General features: G+C 64.1%; 4 protein-coding genes across 6 annotated transcripts; all 4 read right to left on the reverse strand.

The window, feature by feature from the left end:
• Positions 1-107: 107 nt before the first annotated feature.
• On the reverse strand, positions 108-5,091 carry RCCD1 (RCC1 domain containing 1). Of its 2 annotated transcripts, none has more exons than XM_059858843.1 (7): positions 4,935-5,091; positions 4,235-4,589; positions 1,466-1,587; positions 1,194-1,298; positions 915-1,067; positions 696-725; positions 108-489 (listed from the first exon to the last, which is right to left on the reverse strand). In XM_059858843.1, the coding sequence occupies exons 1-7, from the start codon at positions 5,089-5,091 to the stop codon at positions 347-349; spliced, it is 1,065 nt and encodes a 354-aa protein (XP_059714826.1). In that variant the 3' UTR covers positions 108-346. The 2 variants fall into 2 exon arrangements, with proteins under 2 accessions (XP_059714826.1, XP_059714825.1); XM_059858842.1 differs by having other exon boundaries at positions 351-489; positions 915-999.
• Positions 5,092-5,186: 95 nt separating this feature from the next.
• Positions 5,187-11,872, reverse strand: UNC45A (unc-45 myosin chaperone A). Its single transcript, XM_059858822.1, has 20 exons — positions 11,694-11,872; positions 10,924-11,082; positions 10,520-10,556; positions 10,254-10,429; positions 10,067-10,159; positions 9,678-9,845; positions 9,315-9,483; positions 8,898-9,068; positions 8,623-8,794; positions 8,150-8,450; positions 7,911-8,005; positions 7,665-7,806; positions 7,367-7,507; positions 7,087-7,214; positions 6,850-6,916; positions 6,572-6,685; positions 6,367-6,482; positions 6,158-6,275; positions 5,920-6,075; positions 5,187-5,736 (listed from the first exon to the last, which is right to left on the reverse strand). Exons 1-20 carry the CDS (start codon positions 11,703-11,705, stop codon positions 5,476-5,478), a joined length of 2,796 nt encoding a protein of 931 aa, XP_059714805.1. The 5' UTR covers positions 11,706-11,872; the 3' UTR covers positions 5,187-5,475.
• Positions 11,873-12,115: 243 nt separating this feature from the next.
• LOC132333583 (protein shisa-like-1) lies at positions 12,116-14,308 on the reverse strand. Its single transcript, XM_059858848.1, has 3 exons — positions 13,442-14,308; positions 12,585-12,798; positions 12,116-12,392 (listed from the first exon to the last, which is right to left on the reverse strand). The coding sequence occupies exons 1-3, from the start codon at positions 13,617-13,619 to the stop codon at positions 12,173-12,175; spliced, it is 612 nt and encodes a 203-aa protein (XP_059714831.1). The 5' UTR covers positions 13,620-14,308; the 3' UTR covers positions 12,116-12,172.
• A 146-nt stretch (positions 14,309-14,454) lies between these two features.
• MAN2A2 (mannosidase alpha class 2A member 2) lies at positions 14,455-22,595 on the reverse strand. Of its 2 annotated transcripts, XM_059858847.1 has the most exons (23): positions 22,233-22,595; positions 21,806-22,060; positions 21,555-21,699; positions 21,291-21,462; positions 20,593-20,720; positions 20,293-20,466; positions 19,819-20,005; positions 19,558-19,735; positions 19,214-19,416; positions 18,777-18,959; positions 18,510-18,624; positions 18,271-18,338; positions 17,941-18,106; positions 17,456-17,692; positions 17,237-17,359; positions 17,031-17,145; positions 16,807-16,940; positions 16,559-16,700; positions 16,239-16,372; positions 15,899-15,976; positions 15,432-15,617; positions 15,245-15,355; positions 14,455-15,089 (listed from the first exon to the last, which is right to left on the reverse strand). In XM_059858847.1, exons 1-23 carry the CDS (start codon positions 22,362-22,364, stop codon positions 14,937-14,939), a joined length of 3,519 nt encoding a protein of 1,172 aa, XP_059714830.1. In that variant the 5' UTR covers positions 22,365-22,595; the 3' UTR covers positions 14,455-14,936. The 2 variants fall into 2 exon arrangements, with proteins under 2 accessions (XP_059714830.1, XP_059714829.1); XM_059858846.1 differs by lacking the exon at positions 15,899-15,976 and having other exon boundaries at positions 22,233-22,594.
• Between the last annotated feature and the right edge of the window lie 570 nt (positions 22,596-23,165).

Here is a 23,165-nt window from a genome sequence, read left to right on the forward strand (position 1 = left end):
GGTGTTCACACAAACAAAGGCACAGCCCGTGCAGTCCCCGCCCCAGGACAGCTTCACTGGAGCCCAATATGCTGGAACATGGCTCGCACACACCAACACTGCCACCCTTACAGAAGAGTGAATTTAATGAACACATCCAGCCCGTCCCAGGGTGTCCCTGGCCCTGATGCAGCTGCAGCCCCACTCCAGGGTGTCAATCCGGTCACTGTGGGCTGAACTCAGCCCCATCCCGTGCCGCAGGGGGGCTGCCTGCCCTGGCCCTGAGCACAGAGCGGTCCTGGAGCTGGTCCTGCAGAGCAGAGCCTGCCCTCACCCCCATCTGCAGCACCCACGGCTCTCGGGGCCCTCAGGGCCCCCGCACACGCACATAGGTGGTCCAGGGCCCACACACCACCTCCTCCGCCCGCAGCCCCTCGGCCACCAGGTGCTCGACGCGGCGTGCCTGGTCAGAGCTGATGTTGTTCCCATGTCCCAGCTGTCCGTATTTACCTGCAGACACACAGTCATGACACAACGTGGCCCTGGGGCCTCAGGGCAATTGCTCCTGGTTTTTGTGGGGAGGGAGTGGGGGAACACAAGAGCCCCCAGCATAGACAGAACTCGTACAGCAACAGAAGAGCCAAGGGCGAGAGAACAGGGAACCAGAAGCTGCTCCTGGGGAGGTTGTACAGTCCCAAAGCAGAGATGCCACTTACCCCAGCCCCAGGTGTAGAGCTCCCCGCCTCCTGCAACAGAGACAGCACCATCAGGCAGCACCCGGTGAGCTCCATCCCCCACAGTGCTCCCCTGCCCTGGGGGCACTCCCCCGAGGGTCCTGGTGAGCCCTGGCACCTCAGAGCCCCTGCCCCGCGAGCCCTGGCACCTCTCAGAGCCCCTGCCCCGGGGCACTGCCCCCTGCCCCGCTGGACACTCACGTGTGACGACGGCTGTGTGTCGGGAGCCACAGCTGACCGCGCTGACCTCCAGGTCCTGTGGCAGATCCAGCAGTGCCGGGAACGCCTGGATGGAGATGAATGCAGCATCCTGGGCAGCCAACTGCTCCTGGCAGGGCATCAGCTTGGTGCTCCCTGCACAAGAGGTGGCAGCAGCACTGCTCACAGGCTGAACCGCACTGGCCCTGCACTGAGCTGCAGGGGCTGTGCAGGAACCCGGCCCAGCCTGCCCTCAGCAGCACTGAGGCCAGCAGCACCCACCTGTGCCCGCGTCCTCATCCCGCGCTCGCTCCTCTGCCAGCGCTTTGGAGGGCAGGGCCAGCTGCCCCGACTCGTTCCAGCCCCACATGTACAGGTCTCCTGCCTCTGCGGCGGGGGAAAAATGCATCAGGCGGAGCTTAGCCCCGGGCTGCACTCACTGGCAGCACTGGGGGCTCCGGGGCCACCAGCAGCCCATATTCCCCAGCCGGGACCCCGTGGGCCATGTGCTGCCAGCAGCAGGCCCAGCTGTCCCGCCCAGCCCAGCCCCTCACCGCTGACGCTGGCCGAATGCCACCCGCCGGCCGCCACCGCCCACATGGGCACCCCGGCCAGCGCCTCCACCAGCCGCGGCTGCAGCTCCGCCTCCAGCAGCCCGTGGCCCAGCTGCCCGTGCCTGCAGGGACACAGAGGGACAGACAGACACAGCCCACCGCCTCCAGCTCCCGTGCCTCCTGCCCAGAACCCACCAAGCCCTTCCTGCTGCCACCAACCCAGCTCCAGGCCGGTGGAGCCTGAGCAGCTGAGGGAACAGCCACAGCTGAGCAGAAGAATCAAGCCCAGGAACAGGGAAAAGCCAAGTGCCAGGGGGAGAGTGATGCCCAGCAGCAGACCACCAGTTACAGCCAGGGGTTGGTGGGCAGCAGTGGGACACTGCACCAGGGGCTTTAGTTGTCAAAGTTGGGGCAGAAGCAGGAGGGGCTGGCAGGAGCTGTAGGGCTGAGAGGAGCAGTTCAGCTGCAGAGTGGTGACTGTTTGGTCTGGGAAGCTTCAATGTGACAGCTCAGGACGTCAACAGCTGTGCTGATGCACTGGAAAGGCTGTTCACATTCCATATGGAATCTGCAGAGGACTGAGGCACAGACACTGATAGCTGAGGGGCAGGGAAGGGCATGGTGCAACAGGAAAGTGGCTCTGGGCACTCCCTCACGAGAGGGTAATGGTGACCACGGCCAGCAGTAAGAGAGGGGCTACAAAGGGGTGAGCTGGGCCAGCACCTGGCTATCACACAGCACAGCTGCCACACTGTGGGACACACTGGCACAGGCAGGAGTGAGAGGATTCTCAGCTGTGCTGAATAACCAAATTACAAAAAAGTTAATCCTCAAGTACACATCCCCACACATAGAAACCTTTCCTCTGAAGGGAAGGCAAGAAGGACCAAATAATGCAGTGCTGGCAAAGCAAGAACTCCTGGTGTAAACTGAGTGTCGTGTTTGCCACCAGCTAGCCCAGAGCCAGCGAGCGAGGAGCAGGGACTGGGGAGTGAAACACCCCTGAGCAATGAGAGCAGGGAGGGCACTGGGCCAGGGCACCCAGCTCTGTGACAGACGAGCAGTGCTGGCTTTGTCTTCCTTAAGTAGCAGAGGAACAGAGCAACCCTTCCACAGCTGAGAATAACCAGCTCCTGTGGCCAAGTCTCATCATGCACCAGCAGAACTCAGGGATCCAGGGCAGAGGAACCTGTGGTTGGGCTCTCCAGCACCTTCTGGGAAAACCTGACTGGGCAGCAAACACACAGACAACCCCCTAAGGAACAACTGTCCCAGAGTGACTTTATGATGCTTGTGTCGCCCCTCATCTGTTCTCTTTATGCTGAATATTAAGTTCTGCACTTTTAAGACTGGTTCTGAGAGAAAAGGAGGAAAAGAGAAACACAGAGTTTGTTTTCAAAAACTGCACTCACTCCCCCACATCCTTCTCCTAGACTGTGTTGTCTACAGCACAAACAGACAGCAGGAGAAAGCTCTCCTCTGCTTTTTAGTTTGTTTTTTTTAGCTGGCTGAGACAGTGAATTTGCCTAGACTACAAGTTTTCTTTTTCTTAGAACTGTTCAAACCTACTCTAAACTGAAAACCCAAAAGAACACCAAGAGCTCACACCTATGTCCCCAAAGCCTAGGATGCTGCATTCCAGAGCCAGAAAATCTAATAAAAGACTAAGCAAGCCAATCTACACCTCACCAAAAAAAAAAAAACTTTCTAAATTTGCCATCTCTTCAGAACAGCAATTTTTTTGGTTTAATATTATTCTTTTTTTATACTTGTGAACTCTTTGCTTATTAAATAAACAGGTTTTTTCCACTTTTCTCCAAAGAAATCTTTCCCCAAAACGATTTAGGGGAGGGGCCACTTGAATTTACTTTCTGAAAGAACCCCACTCAGAAATTTCCTCCCAAAATTTACCCTAAACCAAAACAAAGACAAGAAGAAACACCTCTGTGAGAATAAACTGAGCGGTGCCACCAGGTGTTAAATGGGCTCAAGTTCAGCTGCTGGCAGGTGACACAGGGCGCTGGGGCTGGAGGCTTTTCCCAGGGGCTTCACTCCTCTCCACAGGCTGTACCAGAGGGACCTGGCACTGAACTGTCACAGACTGATGGAATCAATCTCCAGTTCAGAAACACAAGAGCTTTGCTGCCAGCTGGTGTTGCATGGCAAGTTACAGAGGAGCAGGGACAGAGCAGGGACCTTGATGGTCATACAGAGACCCAGGCATCCTCAGAGATTGCCCTGAGGGAGCCAAAAGTTAGAGCAGAGACCAGAGTCAGTAGCCAGAGACCCAGCAGCTAGAGAGGAGACAGGGCTGCCCATGGGGCCAGCAAGGGTGGACTCAGTGGGAAAAGGGGCATGGTGAGGCCAGCATCCCCAAGAGAAGCCATCATTTGGGATGCCTGTGCCAGGGGACCTGGCTGTGGTGAGGGACAGATCCCATCAGCATGTGGGTGAGCACTGGGCACCTGCAGCTGGACCCCAATACTTCTCTCAGCTCTAAGGTAACATTCCCAAGTCCACCCCCAGAGGAAAGTCAGGAGGCAAATCCTGGCCTCAGGCAGTGTGTGCAGGCTAATGGGGGCTCAGCCCCTGAGGTGACCCCCATTCCAACACCCTCTCACCTGCACTCCCCCCACATCGCCCACATCTCTTCTGCATCCCCATCGTTCTCTCTACATCCCACCAGCACAGTGCTTGTCCCGGAGTTCCTGCAGGCCCACGCGCCGCCGCCCCTCTCCGCACCCCTGTGCCCGCACAGCCCCTGCTCACCTGCCACCGCCCCAGGTGAAGACCTCCCCGGCGGCGCCCAGCGCTACGGCGTGCTCCGTGCCCAGCACCAGCCGCCGCGCCCGCACGCCGGCCGGCAGCGCGCTGAAGAACGGCGGCCGCGGCGTGGCGAAGCCGCCGGGCAGGAGCGGCAGCGGCTGGCTCCAGGGGGGCTCCGGGGGCAGCGGCCGGCTCCAGTCGGGCTCGCCCTGCAGCGCTGCCCCCAGCGCCGCCTCCCGCCGCCAGGCGCCCGCCGCCGCCGCGCCCCGCAGCACCAGGTGCGTCTCGGACGGCAGCGCCTCGGCCCAGCCCGGCAGCCGCCGCCGCTGCCCCGCGCTCCGCACCTCCAGCCCCGCGCCTGCCGCGGCAGCATCTCAGCGACCGACCCTGGGGACGGCCCGGGGGACGGGACGGGGACAGCCCGGGGGTCTGGGAGGACGGGAAGGGAACGTCACCGGGGGACCGGCGGGGAGCATCCCGGGGGAACCGGCGCGGTGGGAGGGCTGGGGGGGGGTCCCATACCGGGGGAAGCGGCGTCAGGGGAAGGGGCGGACAGGACAAACCGAGGCGACCGGGGCGGCAGCGCACGGTGGATCCGCCATCCCGGGGAGCGGCAAGGGGGAGCGGGCACGGGCCGGCTAAGGGCCGCGCTGCCCCGCGGGAGGGACCGCACCGGGGCTCCGGGCGGGCCGGGGGCGCTCACCGGTCTCCACGACCACGTAGCTCCAGGCGGGCCACACGCGGGAGATCCCCTCAGGGCCCGCCTCCAGCCGCCACGGGCCCGGGCCCGGGCCCGGCTCCCCGGCCGCCTCCTCGGGGCTGAACCCGAACACGAGCCAAACGCAGGCGGGCGCCGCCATGGCTGGGGCGGAACCGGGAGAGGAGGGGCCGGACGTGACGGCGAGGGGAGGCCGGACAGACGGACGGAGGCCGGACAGACGGACGGAGGCCGGGCCGTGCTCCAAGAGTAGCTTTAGTGTTACCGGGTGGGCCCGGCTCCGCCGCGCCGGGCCCGCCCCCGGTCGGCCCTCCCGGCTAAGGCAGACGGTGGCAAAGGCAGCGGCAAGCCCTGTCCTCCCCCTCGCCCCGGGGCACCGGGCGGGCGCCGCCGGGGGCAGCGCGGCCCCCGCCCCGGGCAGTGCTGAGCCAGCTCGGCGTGCAGCCGGGCCCGCAGGGCCGCCCTGAGACAGCGTGTGCGCACCGGCCTGGGCAGCGTGTGCAGCGTGCGTGCGAAACCGCGGGCCTCAGGCCAGCCCAGGGTTGGGCTTGATGAGTCCGTAAGCCACTGCGTGTGCCAGGCTCTCCTGGGCCGCCTGGGCCACCCGCGGCTTGTCCTTGTCCTTGGCGAGCACAGAGAGGATCTCCAGCATCTCGCTGGCGATGAGCTGCTCGGCCACCTCCCGAGCCGCTGCCATCATGTTCATCACCACCACGGCGCCACGGTGCTGCAGCTCCACACTGGGGCTCAGCAGCAGGGCCTGCAGGATCTCCAGCCAGTGCACCGTCTGCAGGGGAGTGGGGCCAACATCATCACGGACCCCAAGAGAAGGGTTCCAGCACCCCCCTACAGCCCCATCTCAGAGTCGGGCCCAAGTCACGACAGGCTGCCCTGTCTTCTGGGGCCAGAGCTCCAGGCCACCACGGGGATGGAATATGGGACACAGGGTGCTGTGTTAGTGTGCACTCACCACCTGGGGAATCCGCTTGCAGATGGGGGGATGCAGGGTAGTCAGCATGGCCAGGGTCCCTGAGGCTGCCCGCCGCAGCTTCTCATCCTCCTCTCCACTGTACAGGACCATCAGCTTCAGCCGGTCGCTGCCCTCAGCCAGGAACATCTCCTGCACCTGCACAGGGGAAAGAGCAGGGATCAGGGGGCTGTGGTGGTCCAGCAGCCCAGCACAGACCCCAGCCTGTCCCGGCCTTCACCTCCTTGCTCATGGCCATGTTGCACATGCACTCAGTTGCAGCTAGCCGGATCAGCTCGTGCTCCTCAAACATGTAGCCCTCGATCATGGGCACAGCCCGCTCTTTCAGGATCTTCTGCCTGGGAGGCAAGCGGGCAGTGAGTGCTCCCTGCCCAGGGCAGCCTGCCTGGCCCAAGGGGACAGCCAGCCGCCCTCTCCCCCCATCCCTACCGCAGCCTCTCACTGATGCCAGCCAGGTTGGTCAAGGCCATCAGCCCCTCAAAGTTCTCCAGGCCCGTGCGCTGCAGGTGCAGGAGGCTGACCAGGGGCCGCACCACCTCATAGATCTGGGGAGACAGAACACATGGGACCGAGTCAATGCCCACTGCTGCTCCCACCTGAGCCCCTGCCTGGCAGACCCAGACCCAGCACTCACCCGCTCCCCAGGGAACGCCATCTCTGGGTTGGAGGTGATGGTGATCTTTGCCAGGGCCTGCGCTGCCTTGGTCTGCCCCACCTCAGTGCCCTCCAGGGACAGTGGGATCAGAGCCTGGGGGCAGAAACAGCAGCTTGTCCTGCAGCCAAGGCCACAGCACCAGGGCAGCTTTCCCCAGCCTCATGTCCAAGGGAGCCAGTGCAGCCCTGCTAAACCGCAGAGCCCCAGCACCCCCGGAGCAGTGCAGGGCAGAAGCACAGCGGGGTCCATGCTCTCACCTTGCCTCCTCCCTGAGCAACCACACCACCCCGGTCTTCTGCCTCCTCCACCAGTGCCAGGAACACTCTAGGGACCAAGTGGGACTAGTTGCAGCACTTGGATCGTCACAGTGGGCCTAGGCTGCACCAGACTCCTGGACATCCTCCCTGCTGTCCAGGAGCTGGCCTTCAGCACAGGCACGCAAGTTCACCAAGAGGATGCCGGCAGGCTGGTAACCCAGCTCCCTCCTCTCCCACCTGGAGATCAGCTCCCGGCAGGAGCTGGTGAGCGCCGGGTTCTCGCTCTTCACCATGCAGGCCAGAGCCGACACCACGCCGGCCGTCAGCAGCTTCCGCACCCGCCGCTTCACAAACTCGGGCTTGTCCTGTGCCACGGGCAGGGCACACTGGGCTCAGGAGCACCAGCACCTGGCCAGGTGCCCGACCCCATCCTGTGGGCCTCAAGGACACCGTGTCCACACCTGGGACCCCAGGCTGTGTCCCAACACCCACTCTCCTCCTAAGCAGCCCTGCTCACCTTGGGGTGCTGCTCCGGGATGTGCTGCTTGGCATACTTGGCCAGCTCCAGCATCTGCGGATCCGGCTCCTCATGGTCATAGCTGTTGGTACAGTTCACCAGCGTGGAGGCAACAGCATAGAGCACACTCCTGTCCTCTGACTGTGGCGACAGCGGGCACAGGTCACACTCACAGCAGGGAGGAGCAAACAGGACCGGAGCCCACCCAGCTTCTCCCACACACCCCCCCCCGAGCATGAGCTCCACACCTGCTCCAGCACATTTCCCTGGTGCCCATCCCACAGCTCTTGGTATGCACCTTGGCCAGCTGGAACATGGCCTGCATTGCTGCCTTGTCCTCCACAAACTCCTCCTTGACATCTGCATCGAAGGTGAGGTAGGCCAGGCCCTCCACAGCCCAGCGCCGCGTGCCCGCATCAATCGCCTCGTTGCAGAGCCACCTGGGGAGTGCTCCCTGAGTCTGGCTGTGGGGGCTGTGCACAGCCCAGCTGCAGGGAGCTCAGCCGGGGGGCCTTGCCCACCCCCCACACCCGGCCCCGCTCACTTGCGGCACTGCTTGGCCAGCTTCATGGTGGATCCCTCGGCAAACTGCTTCATGCTGAAGTCTGTGCCTCCGGCAGATCCCAGCTTGCAGAGCCCCTGCAGCCAGGAACAGAGTGTGGGAGCAGGAATGGATGTGGGAGACCTGATGTGTCCTGGAGCCACAGCAGCAGGGAGCAGCACTGTGCCTGGCGGTCCCGCAGCCACAGCCCAGCCCTGCCACAGCCTGTCCCGCGTGCTCACCACGAGGGCGCGGATGCGGATGCTGTCCCTCTCGCTGTGCTTGTAGATCTCCTTGAGCAGGTTGACGCCGTTGGCCGTGATGAAGGAGGCGCGCTTGGCCTTGTCGGCCGCGTGGATCAGCGCCTCCACGGCCACCAGCTGGTGTGCCTCGCAGACAGAGGCGCAGAGGGACAGCACGCTGTCCATGATCCCCTCCAGCTCTAGCACCCTGTTCCCTGCATCTGAGGGACCCTGCAGCAGGCACGACACTGTCTGAATGGCCCGCAGCTTTCCCGGCAGCTCGTGCCCCTCGAACCAGCTCCTTCAGGGAAAGACCACCAGAACGGGTCAGCATGATCCACCTGCTTCTCCCTGCCCCACCTGCTGAACCTCCCCCACAGCAGCTCCCCAGTCAGCTTTAGCACTGAGGGTGACAGGTGCTGCCGGGCTGCAGGTGACAGAAGCCTCATTACTGCCAGGACACCCTGGCTCACCTCACATAGTCCTCACACAGACGATGGAAGTTTTCCCTCTCGGCATCACACTTCAGGTCCTCATACAGTTTGCTCAGCAGAACAGAGGTGCTCATCCGGCTGTTCTCTGTCACGGGCAGGCTGCCCGAGATGCCGCACACCGTGCTGCCCACCTCCAGGATTTTCTTCAGGCCTGGCAAAGGTCAGACAGCCCAGTGAGGGGGGCAGTGGCATGTGCAGACCTGGGACAGAGGAGCACGATGCCCCAGCAGGACATTGCTAGCCATTCCACTAACCCTGATCAATCACCCAGAGGCTCAGGCTGTTGTTGGTCTCCTTTGGTGACTTCCTGGGCACCACCTTGATGAGCAGGTTAAGGGCATTGTCACGGCCATGTGCTGAGGCCCCTTCCAGCACTAGCAGCTCCAGGAGGTGCTTGATCAGCAACTTCAGGTCCTTGGAGGAGTCTTCCAAAAAAGACAGTGCCCAGCAGTCAGCACCCTGGGAATGGCCTCACCCCCACCATGGTACAGCTGGCAGAGATGCTGCCATGACCAGGAGCTTCTGCCTCCTGTTAACCCTGGACCAGAGCCTGGCTTTGGGCTGGGCTGCAGGGAGCAGTGACAGGGCAGAGGCAATTAGTCCCATGGCACCTCTTGCACTTACGTGGGACTCTCTAGGTACAACAGCCAGCCAGGGCAGCCCACACTCACCCAGCACCACTGCATCCTCCTTCCCACGGAAGTCTTTCTGCAGCCCCTCCTTCAGGGAGTCGAACATCACATGCAGCAGGTTGCAGGCAGCCAGGGACACCTGCTCGTGCTCCACACCCAGCACTGCCGCGAGACGGGGAGCCCCCAGTTCCGCCAGGATGGCCGTGGTCTGCAGGTACAAGCACACCTGTCTTCCGGAGGCCTTGGGGAAGCCCTGCTGTTTCCCAGCCCCTTATCAGGATGGTTTCTTCTCACAAGTTCAGGCCTGGCAGGTAACAGCCCGGAGCTCCCCTGTGTGACCCTCTGCAGCCTCCCCAGCATGGCTTTCCCCTGGGCCCAGCCGTGGGGTGTGGTGGCACCTACACGAGAGCGGTGGCCGGAGCACAGCCCCACCAGCGTGCGCAGGGCTGCCAGCATCAGGTCAGCCTTGGCCGTGTCCAGCAGCTGCATCAGCAGCCGCACACCGTCGCTCTGGAAAATCTTCTCTGCTCCAGCCTCTTCTCGTGCCAGCACGATCAGGTTCTGCGCAGCCTGGGGAAGGAGAGTTCTGTCTGGGTCACAGCAGCACACTGCACAAGGAACTGCTAGCAGCTGCAGGCACCCACCCTCCGCCCCTGTCTTGGGGTGCATTCTGTGGGCGGCAAGCCCAGCCTGCCCAGGCAGCACCACTCAGCCACCGCTGGCCAGGAGCAACAATCCTCCCCTCCCCTCCTCCCAGCCACAGCACCGCGCCCCACTCCCTGAACTCAGACTTTCTGCTTCTTGTCCGCATCCTTTTCTTCAAGATCCAGCAAGATCTGGAACATCTGCTCTACTTTCGAGTCCGTGCAGGACATGGTCTTCATCTGCAACAGAGCAGAAAGAGCGGCTCAGTCCTCCTGAACTCCCTCCAGCCACAGCCACAGCGGGCCGGCAGCCCCCCATTGCCCCCCTGCTGACCTTCTCATGCATGCTGCTGCCCAGGGCACGCAGGGCCTCCTGGAAGGCCTTGTTGCGGGGCTCCAGGCTGAGGCAGCGCTGCAGGTCGCTGACGGCCTGCTCCAGGCGGCCCAGCTGCTGCAGCGCCTGGCTGCGGCGGAACAGCGCCTTCACGTCCCGCCCGTCCGCCTCGATGGCTGCGCACAGCGGTCACTCACGGGGCCCACCGCCTGCCCCGCCGCCCCACGGGCGGCTCACAGGCTGGTCCCCAGCCCCACCAACAGTACCTTTAGTGGCATCAGCCTCTGCCTTGGTGTAATCCTCCTGTGCAGAGACAGGAGAGAAAAAAGCCTGAGCACTGCTGGCACAAGCCCCACGCAGCCTACACCCCTAACTTTGGGGACTGGGGACAGGACGGGAACAGCATCACTGGAGACAATGAGCCAGCACAGTGGGACACGCTGCCTTTCCCAGAATACAACCCTCAGAGGGTGGCCAGGGAGCCCTACAGACCCCGGTGCTTTTCAGGCACTTCTGATCTACTCGAGCCCCTAAAGTTCCTCGTGTCCACCCCCTGCCCCAGACAAAGATTCCCTGCAAGAGATCAGAGACACCGTGACTGCTCGGGAACAGCCCCAGCCAGCCGGGCAGGTTCGTGCAGGCCGCGGGGACGCACCCGCCCTGCGCTCACCAGCTTCAGGTAACACGCGGCCCGGTTGCGGTGCAGCACGGCGCGCTCCGACGGGGCCTCGCTCAGGCTCAAAGCCTCCGTGTAGGCAGCGAGGGCGGCTGCGTGATCCCCCGCCTGGAACAGCGCGTTACCCCGCGCCCGAAGCTGCTCCGCCGTCACCTGCCGAGGGGCACCGGCTGGGACACAGCCCTGGGCCCCGCACAGACCCAGGACAGGGACCCCCGGGACAGGGATCCCCCCGGGACAGGGATCCCCGGGACAGGGATCCCCCCCGGGACAGGGACCCCGGGACAGGGACCCCCGGGACAGGGATCCCCCCGGGACAGGGATCCCCCCGGGACAGGGATCCCCCCGGGACAGGGACCCCGGGACAGGGACCCCCGGGACAGGGATCCCCCCGGGACAGGGATCCCCGGGACAGGGACCCCGGGACAGGGACCCCTGGGACAGGGATCCCCCCGGGACAGGGATCCCCCCGGGACAGGGATCCCCCCGGGACAGGAATCCAGGGACAGGGACCCCCCGGGACAGGAATCCAGGGACCCCTGGGACAAGGATCCAGGGACAGGGACCCCCGGGGCAGGGATCCCCGGGACAGGGACCCTCGGGACAGGGATCCAGGGACAGGGACCCCCCGGGACAGGAATCCAGGGACCCCTGAGACAGGGATCCAGGGACAGGGACCCCCCGAGACAGGAATCCAGGGACCCCCGGGACAGGGACCCCCGGGACAAGGACCCGCCGGTCCGGTCCCGCCCGGCCCCGCTCACCGGCTCCTCCATCGCGCCGCACCCGTGACGTCACCGCGGATCGCCTGGGGAACCCTGACGCCACCGCCCTTGTCACGTGACGGGGCGCGTCCGGAGACGGGCGGGGCCAAGGCTGCAGCGCCGCCCCGCGGCTCGGCGGTGCCAGCACTGACCGGCCGCAGCCCCGTGTGCGTCCCCGTGTCCCCCCCAGACCGTGCCGCCGCAGCCCCGAGAGCGAGTGTCCCCCATACAGCCCCGTACTGAGCCCCGGAGAGCGAGTGTCCCCCCCGTAGAGCCCCTGTACTGCACCCCGCAGTTCCAGTGTCCCCCCCGTACCCCCCCCGTATCACCCCCCGTGCTGCACCCTGAGGTGCGAGCGTTCCCCCCATACACCACCCCCCCGTGCTGCACCCCGCGATGTGAGTGACCCCTCCCTGTCCCGCGGCACCCCCGGGTGCAAGCCCCCCCTGTGTGCACCCCCTGCCCTGCCCTGGCGCCCCTCAGCAGCCCTGGCCGGGCCGTGTCACTCTGGGGGCACCGTGGGGAGCCCGGGTGCCGGCCGGGTGCCCCCGCGGGGACCCACGGGGCACGCCGCAGGCACGGGGCAGCAGGCGGCTGAGGTGGCACCGGCGGGTCCAGTAGAAGTGGCAGAGGTCGATGGCCATAAGCAGAAGGACAAGGAGCCCATAGAGCCCCACGAAAGGCAGGGCCAGCGGGTTCCTGCGGGGTGGGGCACTTCAGGGGGCAGCCGTGACCCTCCCGTGGTACTGGGGAGGGCCGGCTGGGGGCCCCTGTGGGCTCCAAAGGACACCACAGTCCCTGCCCCAGCAGCCAGGAGAAGCCCCTGGGGATGTGCCAGGAGCCCCAAGGGCCCCCATCCTCAGGAGCACAGCCAGCGGCAGCCCTGCTCACCGCAGTAGACCGGGGCTAGCCAGGCTCGAGAGGTTCACTCCGGTGAGGGCTTCCAGGGCCAGCTGGGAGCAGCAGGACTTGAGAGCCTCCAGGCTGGGCTGGCAGCAGTAGCGGTGGCCGGGGGGGTCCGTCAGCCGCGGGCAGTAGAAGCCAGGGTGGGAGCGGCCATCAGGGCCCACGTAGCCCTCGCAGAGGTGCAGGTTCTGCACCAAGACTGCAGCAGGGAGCAGGGCATTGCAGAGGGCAGGGAACAAGCCCCCACTGCGGGGACCACGGAAACTGTGCAGGGGCTGTAGGACGGCTCCACACCATGGTCTGTGCCGTGATACAGCAGAGCAGGACTGGGCTGGCCTGGGCTCACCAGTCCCAGGGAGCCTGGCTAACGTGGCACAGGGGGCCCCAGCTCAGAGTGGGCTACACCCCATGAGGCAGCAGTGGCTAAGCAGAGCTCCCCTGGCACTGCCTTCTGGTGCCACGACCCTGTGTGTGCCGTGACCTCCAGTGCTCACCGAGGCCTCAGCAAGGGCAAACGTGGGCAAGGGCAATGATGGTGGCACACAGGAGGGGAAAACGCCCAGGACATCAGGTCAGCCCCCAGCCCCCCTGCTGAACCCCCTCCCTGTGTCCCCTGTGGGGACAGCACTTGGACCCCACAGATGTGCTGCAGTGGGAGTAACCCCAGCACCACCACACCTGGGCCACCATCCCCAGTATGGATCACCACCTCTCAGTGCAGAGCACTGCCTCCCAGGACAGACCCCCGCCGCCGCTCCGGGCTGTCAGGGAGCGACCCTCAAGGGACAAGGCCCCATCAGGGATGGGCTCAGGGAACAGGAGGGGCAGGAATGGGGCTGTACCTGTCCCAAGGATGCTGGGGAACAGAGCCGCGGCAAGGAGCAGCTGGAGCAGGGGCCCATCCAGCATCTTCCCGGCCAGCCCTAGGCAGAGGCAGTTCTGGCTCCAGTGGAGGCAGAAACCACAGCCCCTCCTGCTCCCGCCTCCATCGAGCCTCCACCAAGAGCTGCTCAGAGCCATTAGAGCCTCCTGCACTCCCCTGTCCACAGGGACCCAGCTGGAGGCGGGAGCATCAGTAATGAGCTTCTGGGGCCAGGACGAGGATGGCAGGCTCCTTTCCCAGCTGGAGGCAAGGCACCAGCTGCTGTGTCCAGGGCCCCAGTTGGGCCCATCCTGGGAGTGTCTGAAAGGGCACTGGACCAGGCCAGGGCACACGGCAAGCACTGTGAGGTGCTGAGCTTCCAGGGGCCAAACCCATGGGATGTGGATGTGCTAGGAGTTGTGCAGGAATTGTGGAATCACAGAATCATTCAGGTTGGAAAAGACCTCTAAGCTCATCCAGTCCAACCCAACCAAGCCAGAGCTGAGGCAGTTCCCCACGCCGCCCTGTCCTTCCCAATGCCCTCCCTGCTAGAACCCATTGGCAGTAAGTAGCCTCAGGGGGCCAGGAACTATGGCCTGTGGTTCCCACAGCAACCAGGAGGATGCTCTGGTGACATGGTGTAATTAGCTGCGACTCAGCCACTGCAGCTCCAGCAGAGCAGAGCACCAGGCTTACTCTGAAATGGGGCTAAAGGCTCTGGGTTTGGGGGAGGCACTCCCACGCTTCACCCAGGCATTGCTGTCCACACAAGGAACTGACTCCCATCCCCCTGGCTTCTGCCCAGCACCAGGCACTGCCTGCTCTCGAGCACAGCTGGGCCTGGCCATGCCACCAGCCTCTCACAGGTGCCGGGGGCTCCTGGCCAGATCTTCAAGCTGGCCCCCGCCTGCCTTGGCATGCTGCCCTGCCTCCCCACAGCACACCATTCCCACTCCCCTGAGTGAGAGACACAAACCACACATAGACCAGGGCCCTTGGAAACAGCCTTGTGCTATGAGCTCCAGGAGAGGTCAGTCCCAAGTCCACAGCACTTTCTCAGGCAGCTGCCCAACACCCCGGGTCCTCCTGGCCTCCCCTTGCTGCCCCGCCAGTCAGGGGGAGCCCTGCATGGGCCCCTGCCTCAGCTATCAGGGTGGCCACCCTCCTGGGCAGCCTGCCTGTGACAGGGCAGCAGTGTCTGTCCCACCAGCAGCAGCAGAGCCCAGCCTGCAGCCCTCCCCAGGCATGCTTGGCCCACCCAGCACTGTGTCCAGCAATGTCTGCTCCAGCCCTGCCACAGCAGTTCATTCCAAAATCTGAGACCATGGAACTAATAAATTAGAAAGTGGCAGCACAGCCTCTGCCAGGCTGGCCGCTCCTGTCCGTGCCTGCCACAGTACTGCTGGCCCCACTCCACTGCTGCACTGCTGCTGCTCCTGTGCTGTCCAGCCACTCCACTCCTCTCCTGCTTGACGCTACCCGAGGCGGATGCGGAACGTGGCGATCTCCATGGGGTCCAGGTGGATGTTGGTGCTGTTGGAGGCTGTGCCCAGTGGGTACATCAGTGTCAATGAGGTGGGCTGCAGGGAGCCCAGCTCCAAGCCCTGGAACAGGCCTCCCAGAGCTAGCTGGGGAGAGGAGGAAGAAGCAGGGAGGCCCAGGTGAGGATGTGATGCCTGGGGCAGCACTGTGCCCAGGACAGCCTGACACTTGCCATGACTGCCATGCCGAGCTCCTGGCCCAGCTCTGGCCCAGCAGAGGTGTGGGGGCAGCCTGGCCCTACCTTGCCCTGGCTGGTGGTGCAGTTGAAGCCCAGGTTCTTGGCCTCCAGGCTGCAGTCAAAGCCTTTGCGGTGCAGGATCAGTGCTGCCTCAGCTGATGGTAGTGAGTCATCCTGCAGGGAGCTGGAGCTGAGGCACAACACTGAAAGATCCCCACCAGAGCCCCACCGCCCCTGGGCCATGGCTCACCTCTGCCTGCAGCGTCCGCAGGTTGAGGATGTGGAAGTCGCAAGGAAGGGTGGTGGCAAGGGGCACAAAGGAGCGCAGGGCTGGCTTCTCCAATGCCACTGGCATGACCAAGGCCTCAGCATTCTGGTGCACAGAGGTGATGTGGCTCAGCAGGGAGGGGAAGCTGATGGGGCGTTCATCCTGCACCTGCCAGGCAGCACATGGGTCAAGTGTGGGCCCAGGAAGGCAGGCAGAGCCTGGGCAAGGCCCAAAGAACCTCTATTCCAGCAGTGCCTTGAGACCAGGCACCTGCCAGCACAGTGCACACGGAGCTGCCCCTGCCCAGGCAGGTCCCCCCGCCCCAGCACCAAACAGGACTCTGGCTAGCTGATGGTCAGGCTACAGACCTGCTACAAGCCTGGCTAGACTAGTGGCTAGCAGCTAGTGCACAAGACAGGGAGAGACAGCAGGGCCAGGCTGGCCATTACCTCAGGGCTGCCAGTCCTGGTGCCAGGGAAGCTCAAGGCTTTAAACATGGAGACCAGTTTGGAAAAGAAGCCGGAGCTCTGGATGGCACAGCACACGCATAGAGGGCAGCGAGGGGATTGGACAAGAACACTGTGATTATGAGGGCAATGTGGCTCCACAGGGACAGACCCCACTGCACGTCCTGCTCTCCCCATGTCCCTGCTCCAGGCCCATCCCTGCCCAGTGCCAGCACAACGGGTCAAGATGGAAGAGGACACTGCATCCCATCACATGTGGCCTCCACCCTGCTCCATCCCAAGGCAGGTTGGGCTCTCAGCCCTGCCGCCTCACAGCCAGCACCTTGTTGGCAGTGCTGCGGCGCTCCAGGAGGAGCCGGAACCGGTTGCAGGTACGCTTGTTGTCCTTCAGCCCCTGGCCCAGACCCCGGTTGTCATCCTGCATGAGGCGCCGGTCCAAGATCACCTCCAGCTGGCCTGTGGAGAACAAGTCCCTGCAGTCCAGGCTATAGCAGGCACCAGCCACACCCCACAGCACAGAGCCCCCAGTGACAGCAGGACCAGGGCACCCCACCCAGCCTGCAGCACCTTCCTCCCCTGCTTCCCTTGGGGAGGACAGCCCTAGCTCCACAGCAGGTCCCCAAGGCACAGAGCCCAGCTCACCGCTGTGGAGGCTGGAGACCCCCAGGGCCTGGGCTGTGAGCAGTGTCAGGCGGCTCTGCATGTCCTGGATGTAGGCCATGGCAGGCATCGGGTAGAAGTTGGCCTGCAGCGGCAGCTTCCGCTGGTACCTGCGGGGCTGGATCTGCCAAGGAACAGAGATCAGTGGCCAGAGGTGTATCCCACAGTGTCTGGTGCCAGAGCACTGTCCCCCTGTGGCAGCTGCTGTCCCTCCCCAGACTGCTGCATACCTGGAAACCATTAAGGTCTGTGAAGAAGGTGTCATCACTCTCAATGTCAGTGCTAAAGCGCAGGGCCAGCTCCTTGTTGATGTGGTCACGAATGTCCACCAGGCAGGACACATCCAGGGACAGGCCCTCCACCCCTGTGGGTAGGCAGTGAGGGGCTGAGCCCCAAGGGCAGCATGGCCCAGTTCCCTGGGCCAGCGACACCTGGCACAGCCTCAAGACCTCACCTGGCACGTTGTACAGCCGCACCACGGTCTGGACATGCTGGTAGTAGCTGGCAACCTCTGAGAAGAGGGGTCCCTCCATCACCCGCACCACTGGGGGGTCCTTGGGAACGTAGGGCTGGGGAGAGGGATAGCTGCACTGAAGCTGCTGCCTGAGGACAGCCCTACAGGCACAGCTGTCAGCTGGCTTCCACGGGTGGACCCTGTACCTTGGCCTCTCCATCAGGCAGGAAGAGATAGGCCCCACTTTTGTCCTTGGAGGTCCTGGTGCCATAGACGAGAAATTCGCTGCTGACCCTGTGCCCCTGCTCCTCCCCAGCTGGGCGCAGGCTCTGCAGGTGTGTGCCGGCACAGCAGTAAGCGCATGAAGCAGCGGGAGGTACCCCTCTCCTCCTGCACCCCACGCCCTGTCACAGCCCTGCACTCACCTGCAGCAGGCCCGTGCGCCCCAAGAAGCAGGCCTGCAGGTGCTGGTTCTCCAGGCAGAAGTCATCAGAAGCTGCCGGGAAGACGTGCAGGGGCACAGCCTCGGGCTTGTGCACGGGCACGTCCCGGCCGTGCAGGTACAGGCGCGTGGAGGACCTTGGCGTGGCGTGGCCATCCAAGGACTTGTGCAGCTGCAGCACACGCAGCCCCAGCGCAGGCAGGCGGGCCAGGACAGACACCTGCAGGCAGCATGGGGACCTGAGCCAGCCCCCTCCTCTGGGGAATGACTGGGGGTCAGTGGGGCAAAGACCCTGCTCAGCACTGCGGGGCCTCTGCTGAGGAGGGACATGTGTGGGGACCTGGGGGTTTGGCAGCTGTGGGATCTCGCGTTGTGGGACAGGGACAGAGCAGGGCTGCTGGTGTGTCCTGGCAGTGTGCAGGATGGGAGGCTGGCACAGATAGGCTGTGGGTGTGGGGCACCCCATACCTGGTAGACATTGGGCACTACATCAGTGGCAGAGTTCCACACTGCACTGAGCTGGGAGGGCAGGGGCTGCCCCTCCTCGGAGAGCACACGCACGTGCGGGGAGTCCACCAGCACTGGCACCACGCTCAGGCGCTCCTGCTCCAGTGGGTTGAACACCACCAGGAACCTGTGGGGGGTAACACAGGGCTGGCATCCCAGCCTCACAGCATCCCAGATGTCCCATGCTCCACACTAACTACAGATCCACTGCACCTGCCACAGCTTCACAGGTACTCCCTCACTGCCTCACCACAGCCCCGTAAGTCCCCAGAGCAAGGCAAGAGGCCCTACCGAGGTGAGGTGCCCAGTTTGACCACTGTCCTCTCTGGGAGAGAGTCCTGGCTGGAGCGTGTCTCATCCTGGGGAGGAGCAGTAAAGAGTTGGGGTGTGCCCAATGCCCCTGCCAGCTGGGCCCAAGGACCCGGGCACAATCTGGGGCTCTCTTCCTGGCCTCTGCAGCACAGAGTTCCTCCCAGGGTCATGGGGACAGTGTGCCAGAGTGCAGGGAGGCAGGGGCTGGTGCTGCTCACCATGCCAAGGAACGGTGCAGCCGGGTCATGGCGGTATGCGTCCTTGTCCCCCAGCACAAGGTAGTGCGCAGCATTGATGATGACACGCTTGAGGTTGGTGAGGGATTGGAGCAGCCTAGGCAGAGGCAGAGTGAGCCACACTCTAAATCTCCCTGTGAGAGAGAGGACCTTCCCACAGCATCCCCATACCTAGCTGTTCTCCCAGCCCTGAGCCCACCAGCCCCACTCTGAGACAGGCTCTGAGGGTGCCCTGGCCCCCACACGCACCGGACTCCGTAGTCCACGGCCACAGCCTCCTTGGCAGTGCCGGCGATGGCATCATGGTGCTGGAAGAGGCCCAGGTTGCGGCGGGCGTTGCTCAGCAGGGCGTAGTCAGCGAGCGGGTACCTGCCATCGGCACCAGCACGGCGGGCGTGGGCGAGTGCCAGGCTGTACAGGATCTCTGCCCCCCTGTGCAGGGACAGAGTCACTGAGGGTCCCTACCCTGGTGCTGCAATACCGCGGGGGCTGGCCTGGGAGGGGGGTGGCAAAGGCACACACTGCCCTGGGACTGGGTGAGGGTTTGGCACTCTGTGCACCAGCCCAGTGTGCTGGCAGCTGGCGCAGACCGGGGACTGTTGAGCTCCCAGATACTGTCTGGCCACCCCTCACCCATGCCCCCCGCACACCGCCTGCGCCCCATGGACCAGCCCGCTGCCCCTCACCGGAGGTGGGCCTCCAGCACCCTGTCCAGGCTCTTGTAGAATGGCCGGGAGGTGTAGTATCCTGTCCAGTAATGATCCTCCCGGTCCGCATAGGAGAAGAAATCCCCAGTCAGAACTGGGAACCCGGGTGGCCTCATCCCCGGCACGATGCCCACTTTCTTGTACAGGGCATCAAAGTAGTCAGAGAGCGTGCCAAACTGTGCCTGCAAGACAGCACGTGCAGCCCTGAGCCGGGGCTCCTGCAGTGGGGGCTCTTATCCCCCCTCACAGGACTGTTCACCCCTCCAACTGTGCTCTGCATGGCCTCCCGCTGCCCCCAGCTCCACAGAGCCTTCCACACATACCTGAACATGGAGGTCGGGCCGAGAGTTGAGAAAGTCAAAGATGCGCTGGTAGTTGAGGAACTGGGCATCCCACTCCTGTGGCTTGTCGTAGCGGAAGTCGTCTCCCAGGGGCACCAGCAGCACCTTGCTGCGGTACAGCTTGGACTTCTTGCGGTACTGGTCCAGCAGCAGCTGGGCTCTGTGTGGGGGCCAGGGCATGAGGCTGGCCCCTGGTGGCCCACAAGGCTGGGAGCGGCCTGCCCCTGCCCCTGCCACACTCACCGCTCTGCCACGTTGGCATCGGTGATGGCACGGGGAGGCACCTTCCAGGGACAGTTGATCCGGCCTCCAGGCAAGCGCTTGAAGTCAAACTGGCAGCAGATCTTGGGGTCTGGGCCACAGGTGTGAGGCACATCGTAGCTGTAGAAGGGCATCATGTGGCAGAGGATGTCGGTGCTCGTGTCTGGATCTGTGGGACCAAGGACAGGTGAGCACCAGCAATGGCTCTCCCTTGCCTGTGCCTGAGCAGGGGGGCCCAAAGACAGTGGTCTGACAGAGCAGACCTCGGAGCTCAGAGGGCACAGCAGCCTCCCCCAGTGTGTTGCTGGACTTGGGGGCAGGTGGAAAGTCACCCTGAGGCTGTCCCACAGGGCTGAGACATCACCTCCCAGTGCTTGGCTCATTTGCACAGAAAAGCAGCTGGTAGCCATTCTCTGCTGCCACCTGCCCCACAGGGCCCCCTCTGCAGCCCCTCACCCCATGTCTGTCTCCACATGAACTCCAGGTTCTGGGTGGCAGCAAAGTGCTTCTTGATGGCATAGTGCACACGCTGGATGAGCATGGCTGTCAGGTTGGAGCGCTTCAGCAGGTAGGGCATGGTGGAGCTGTACCCAAAGGGGTCTACGGCCCAGCCCGACCGTGGCGTCACACCTGGGGACACAGACACCTGTCAGCCCCGTGCTGGGCCAGCAGCACCTCCCGTGAGGAGGGTCCTGTCAGGATCTGGAGGCCTACAGCGCATTAGGCAGGCCCCCAGCCACCATCTGCCTGACTCACCAATGTTCTTCTCCAGCCACTGGTGCCCCTCGATCAGCTGGTCAATCATGGCGAAGTAGTGGGAATTAGCCTCATCGGGCATCACCCAGCCGCCCGTCACCATCTCCAGCTGCCCATTGCCCACCAGCCTGCCAGGGGGACACCCAAGATGTGACCAGAGCCCTGCATGAGCCACAGGTCCATTGCAGAGTCCCCCTGCCCTGAGCCACCTACAGTCTATGTGCAGCCCCCACAGCCACCACTGCCATTCCCCCCTTGTCATGCTGTCCCCACGCAGAGAATCATTCCTCCACAGCCCAACACTAACCACAGCCCATTCCCCCTCCACTGTGTCCTCCATCCCCAATGCTCTCAGGGCAAGGGGCAGACAAGGGGGCCTTGTCTCACCACACAATCCTGCTCTCCAGGTCTCTCACCCTTCCATAGGTGCCCTGGGCCTTGCACACAAGTTCCCCAGCCCAGTCAACACAGGGAGGGGCCCCAGGGCAAGATCTGTCTCTCCCACCTCTCACTCCACAAGGCAGTGGCTCTGACATCTGATGGCACTGGGAGGCTGCTGGCAGTTTGAGGGCACACCCTGCTGAGCAGTGCAGGGCCCATGGCAGCCTTCCAGTCCCTGGAGCCGTTCCCTCACACACCCTATGCTCTCAGCCTGCCTAGGAGCTAGGCGGGCACTGGGGCCAGGGGGGCAGCCCTACCTGCGCACAGCAGCCCGCTTCTGGGCACTGATGTTGTCCCACCACTTGGAAAAGAAGGAGATCTCAGACCAGATGAAGCGCCGGCGTGGGTCCTCCTGCATCTTCAGCACCATGCTGTTGAGGATGTGCTGTGTCTGGTCGTAGTAGTACTTGTCGAAAGTCTTGATCCAGCCTGGCAGCACAGGTGGGGGTCACTGTGGGGGGCCCAGGCTTCCCTGCCAGCACTGCACCGTAGCAGGAGCTGGGTCAGCCCCTGCCTCTCACCTGGGTCATTGTGGGAGTGCGGCACCACAAACACCTGTAGAGGCTCTGTGTCCCATTCGTTGGGCTCGTAGGTGATGTCGAAGCCCTGCTTCCAGACACCACCATCTTGGTTGTCAAACGGCAGCAGGGAGTACACAGCAAGCATCTGTGGGGAGGAGACAGGGCTGAGACCCCTGAAAGAGTAGAGCCAGGACTCCATGGATGCCCAGGTGTGGACCCCTCACATGCTAGCAGAGCCACCAGATGCTCACCTGCAGGTCTGGGCTCTGTCCTTTGCCCCCGAGAGCAAACTGGCAGTCTTGCGGGGACACAGAGAGGAAACTTGGGCGACTCTCAGGGGGGAGCACCCAGGAGCTATTCAGGGGGTGTTGGGGCAATGCCGGCTGCCCCTCTGCATGGGCTGTCAGCTCCAGCACCGAGTCTTTAATGTGGCTGATGATCTCATGGTTCTCCTCCAGCAGCTGCTCCAGTTGCTCGATCCGGTTCTGTAGCACCGAGATCTGGCTCTAGGGGCACAGCGAGGGGCAGGAGGTCACCCACAGCTGTGGGGAGCCAGTCTTTGCCCTGGCACCTTAATGCCCAGAGGCCAAGGCTGGCGCCCCATGAATTTCCCTGACTCAATGTCCCTGTTTGCCATCCCAGGACCCCTCTCACTCACCCCAGACCCTCCAAACTCACCCTGGGGAAGTTGCCCCCACTCTGGTGTCGTGTGGGGTCATGCTGTACCCGGTCCAGCATCAAGTAGAGGGAGAAGACGGCCACGCAGAAGATGGCAGCTCCACACACTGTCACCTGCTTCTTCAGCTTCATCCCGAAGGGATGCAGGGACTCACCTGCGCTGGGACTGGGGGGGAGCCAGGTCGGACAGCGCAGCCCCTCACCGCGGCCTCCTGTCTCCTCCTCCAAGAGCCCTCACCGCGTCCTACTTGGCTTAATCCGATGCTGGATATTTATATCCGCTGATGGTGCCGGGGCCGGGGCCGGAGAGGCCGCGCGGCCCCGCAGGGCCGGGCAGCGCCCGGGCCCGCCGCACTGAGGCCCCGCGGCGACGGCCCGGGCCGGGGAGGGACGGGAGAGGCCGGCCAGCACCGGCGGTGCCACCGCCGCCACCCCGTCCGCACCGCGGGCGGCTCCGCAGCCCGGCCCAGGCCCTCACATCGCCCGCCGGGGCCCGCCGGGATGGGCCGGGCCAGGCCAGGCCCCGCCTCGCGCTCCGCCCGCTGGGCCGGGCCCGCGGGGGCGGCACCGAACCGGCCGGGCACCGAACCGCCAGGGCCCGCGGGGGCGGCACCGAACAGGCCGGGCACCGAACCGGCCGGGCCCTTGGGGGCGGCACCGAACGGCCGGGCACCGAACCGGCCGGGCCCGCGGGGGCGGCACCGAACCGGCCGGGCAGCGCACGGCCCCGGCCTCGCGGGAGCAGCCACCCTCAACCCCGCAGCCGAGTCGAGATGCCGGTGCCCTCCCGGTACCCTGTTCCGGTGTGCCCCATCCCGGTGTGTCCCATCCCGGTGCCCTGTCTTTGATCCCTGTCCCAGGGTCCCGTTCCAGCCTTCTGTCCCAGTGCCCTGTCTCAGTACTCCCATGCCAGTTCCTGTCTAAGTGTGCCCC

Source organism: Haemorhous mexicanus, chromosome 13 (assembly GCF_027477595.1).
Source record: "Haemorhous mexicanus isolate bHaeMex1 chromosome 13, bHaeMex1.pri, whole genome shotgun sequence".
NCBI classification, from domain to species: Eukaryota; Metazoa; Chordata; class Aves; order Passeriformes; family Fringillidae; genus Haemorhous; species Haemorhous mexicanus.

What these genes read in the sequence shown, in the direction of transcription:
- RCCD1 (XM_059858843.1), bottom strand. Translation starts at nt 5,091, where the DNA reads ATGGCGGCGCCCGCCTGCGTTTGGCTCGTGTTCGGGTTCAGCCCCGAG. An exon ending in TTCACCTGGGGCGGTGGCAG is followed by an intron (nt 1,588 to 4,234) that starts GTGAGCAGGGGC and finishes GTGTCCCTGCAG; the next exon opens with GCACGGGCAGCTGGGCCACG. An exon ending in ACACACAGCCGTCGTCACAC is followed by an intron (nt 726 to 914) that starts GTGAGTGTCCAG and finishes TCTCTGTTGCAG; the next exon opens with GAGGCGGGGAGCTCTACACC.
- UNC45A (XM_059858822.1), bottom strand. An exon ending in AGAGGCTGATGCCACTAAAG is followed by an intron (nt 10,430 to 10,519) that starts GTACTGTTGGTG and finishes CGCTGTGCGCAG; the next exon opens with CCATCGAGGCGGACGGGCGG. An exon ending in TGGCGTTCCCTGGGGAGCGG is followed by an intron (nt 6,483 to 6,571) that starts GTGAGTGCTGGG and finishes CTGTCTCCCCAG; the next exon opens with ATCTATGAGGTGGTGCGGCC.
- LOC132333583 (XM_059858848.1), bottom strand. Translation starts at nt 13,619, where the DNA reads ATGGCTCTGAGCAGCTCTTGGTGGAGGCTCGATGGAGGCGGGAGCAGG. An exon ending in CCCCAGCATCCTTGGGACAG is followed by an intron (nt 12,799 to 13,441) that starts GTACAGCCCCAT and finishes TCCCTGCTGCAG; the next exon opens with TCTTGGTGCAGAACCTGCAC. An exon ending in GCTAGCCCCGGTCTACTGCG is followed by an intron (nt 12,393 to 12,584) that starts GTGAGCAGGGCT and finishes CCCACCCCGCAG; the next exon opens with GAACCCGCTGGCCCTGCCTT.
- MAN2A2 (XM_059858847.1), bottom strand. Translation starts at nt 22,364, where the DNA reads ATGAAGCTGAAGAAGCAGGTGACAGTGTGTGGAGCTGCCATCTTCTGC. An exon ending in GACAGAGCCCAGACCTGCAG is followed by an intron (nt 21,700 to 21,805) that starts GTGAGCATCTGG and finishes TCCTCCCCACAG; the next exon opens with ATGCTTGCTGTGTACTCCCT. An exon ending in GCCGTGGACTACGGAGTCCG is followed by an intron (nt 18,625 to 18,776) that starts GTGCGTGTGGGG and finishes GCCTCTGCCTAG; the next exon opens with GCTGCTCCAATCCCTCACCA.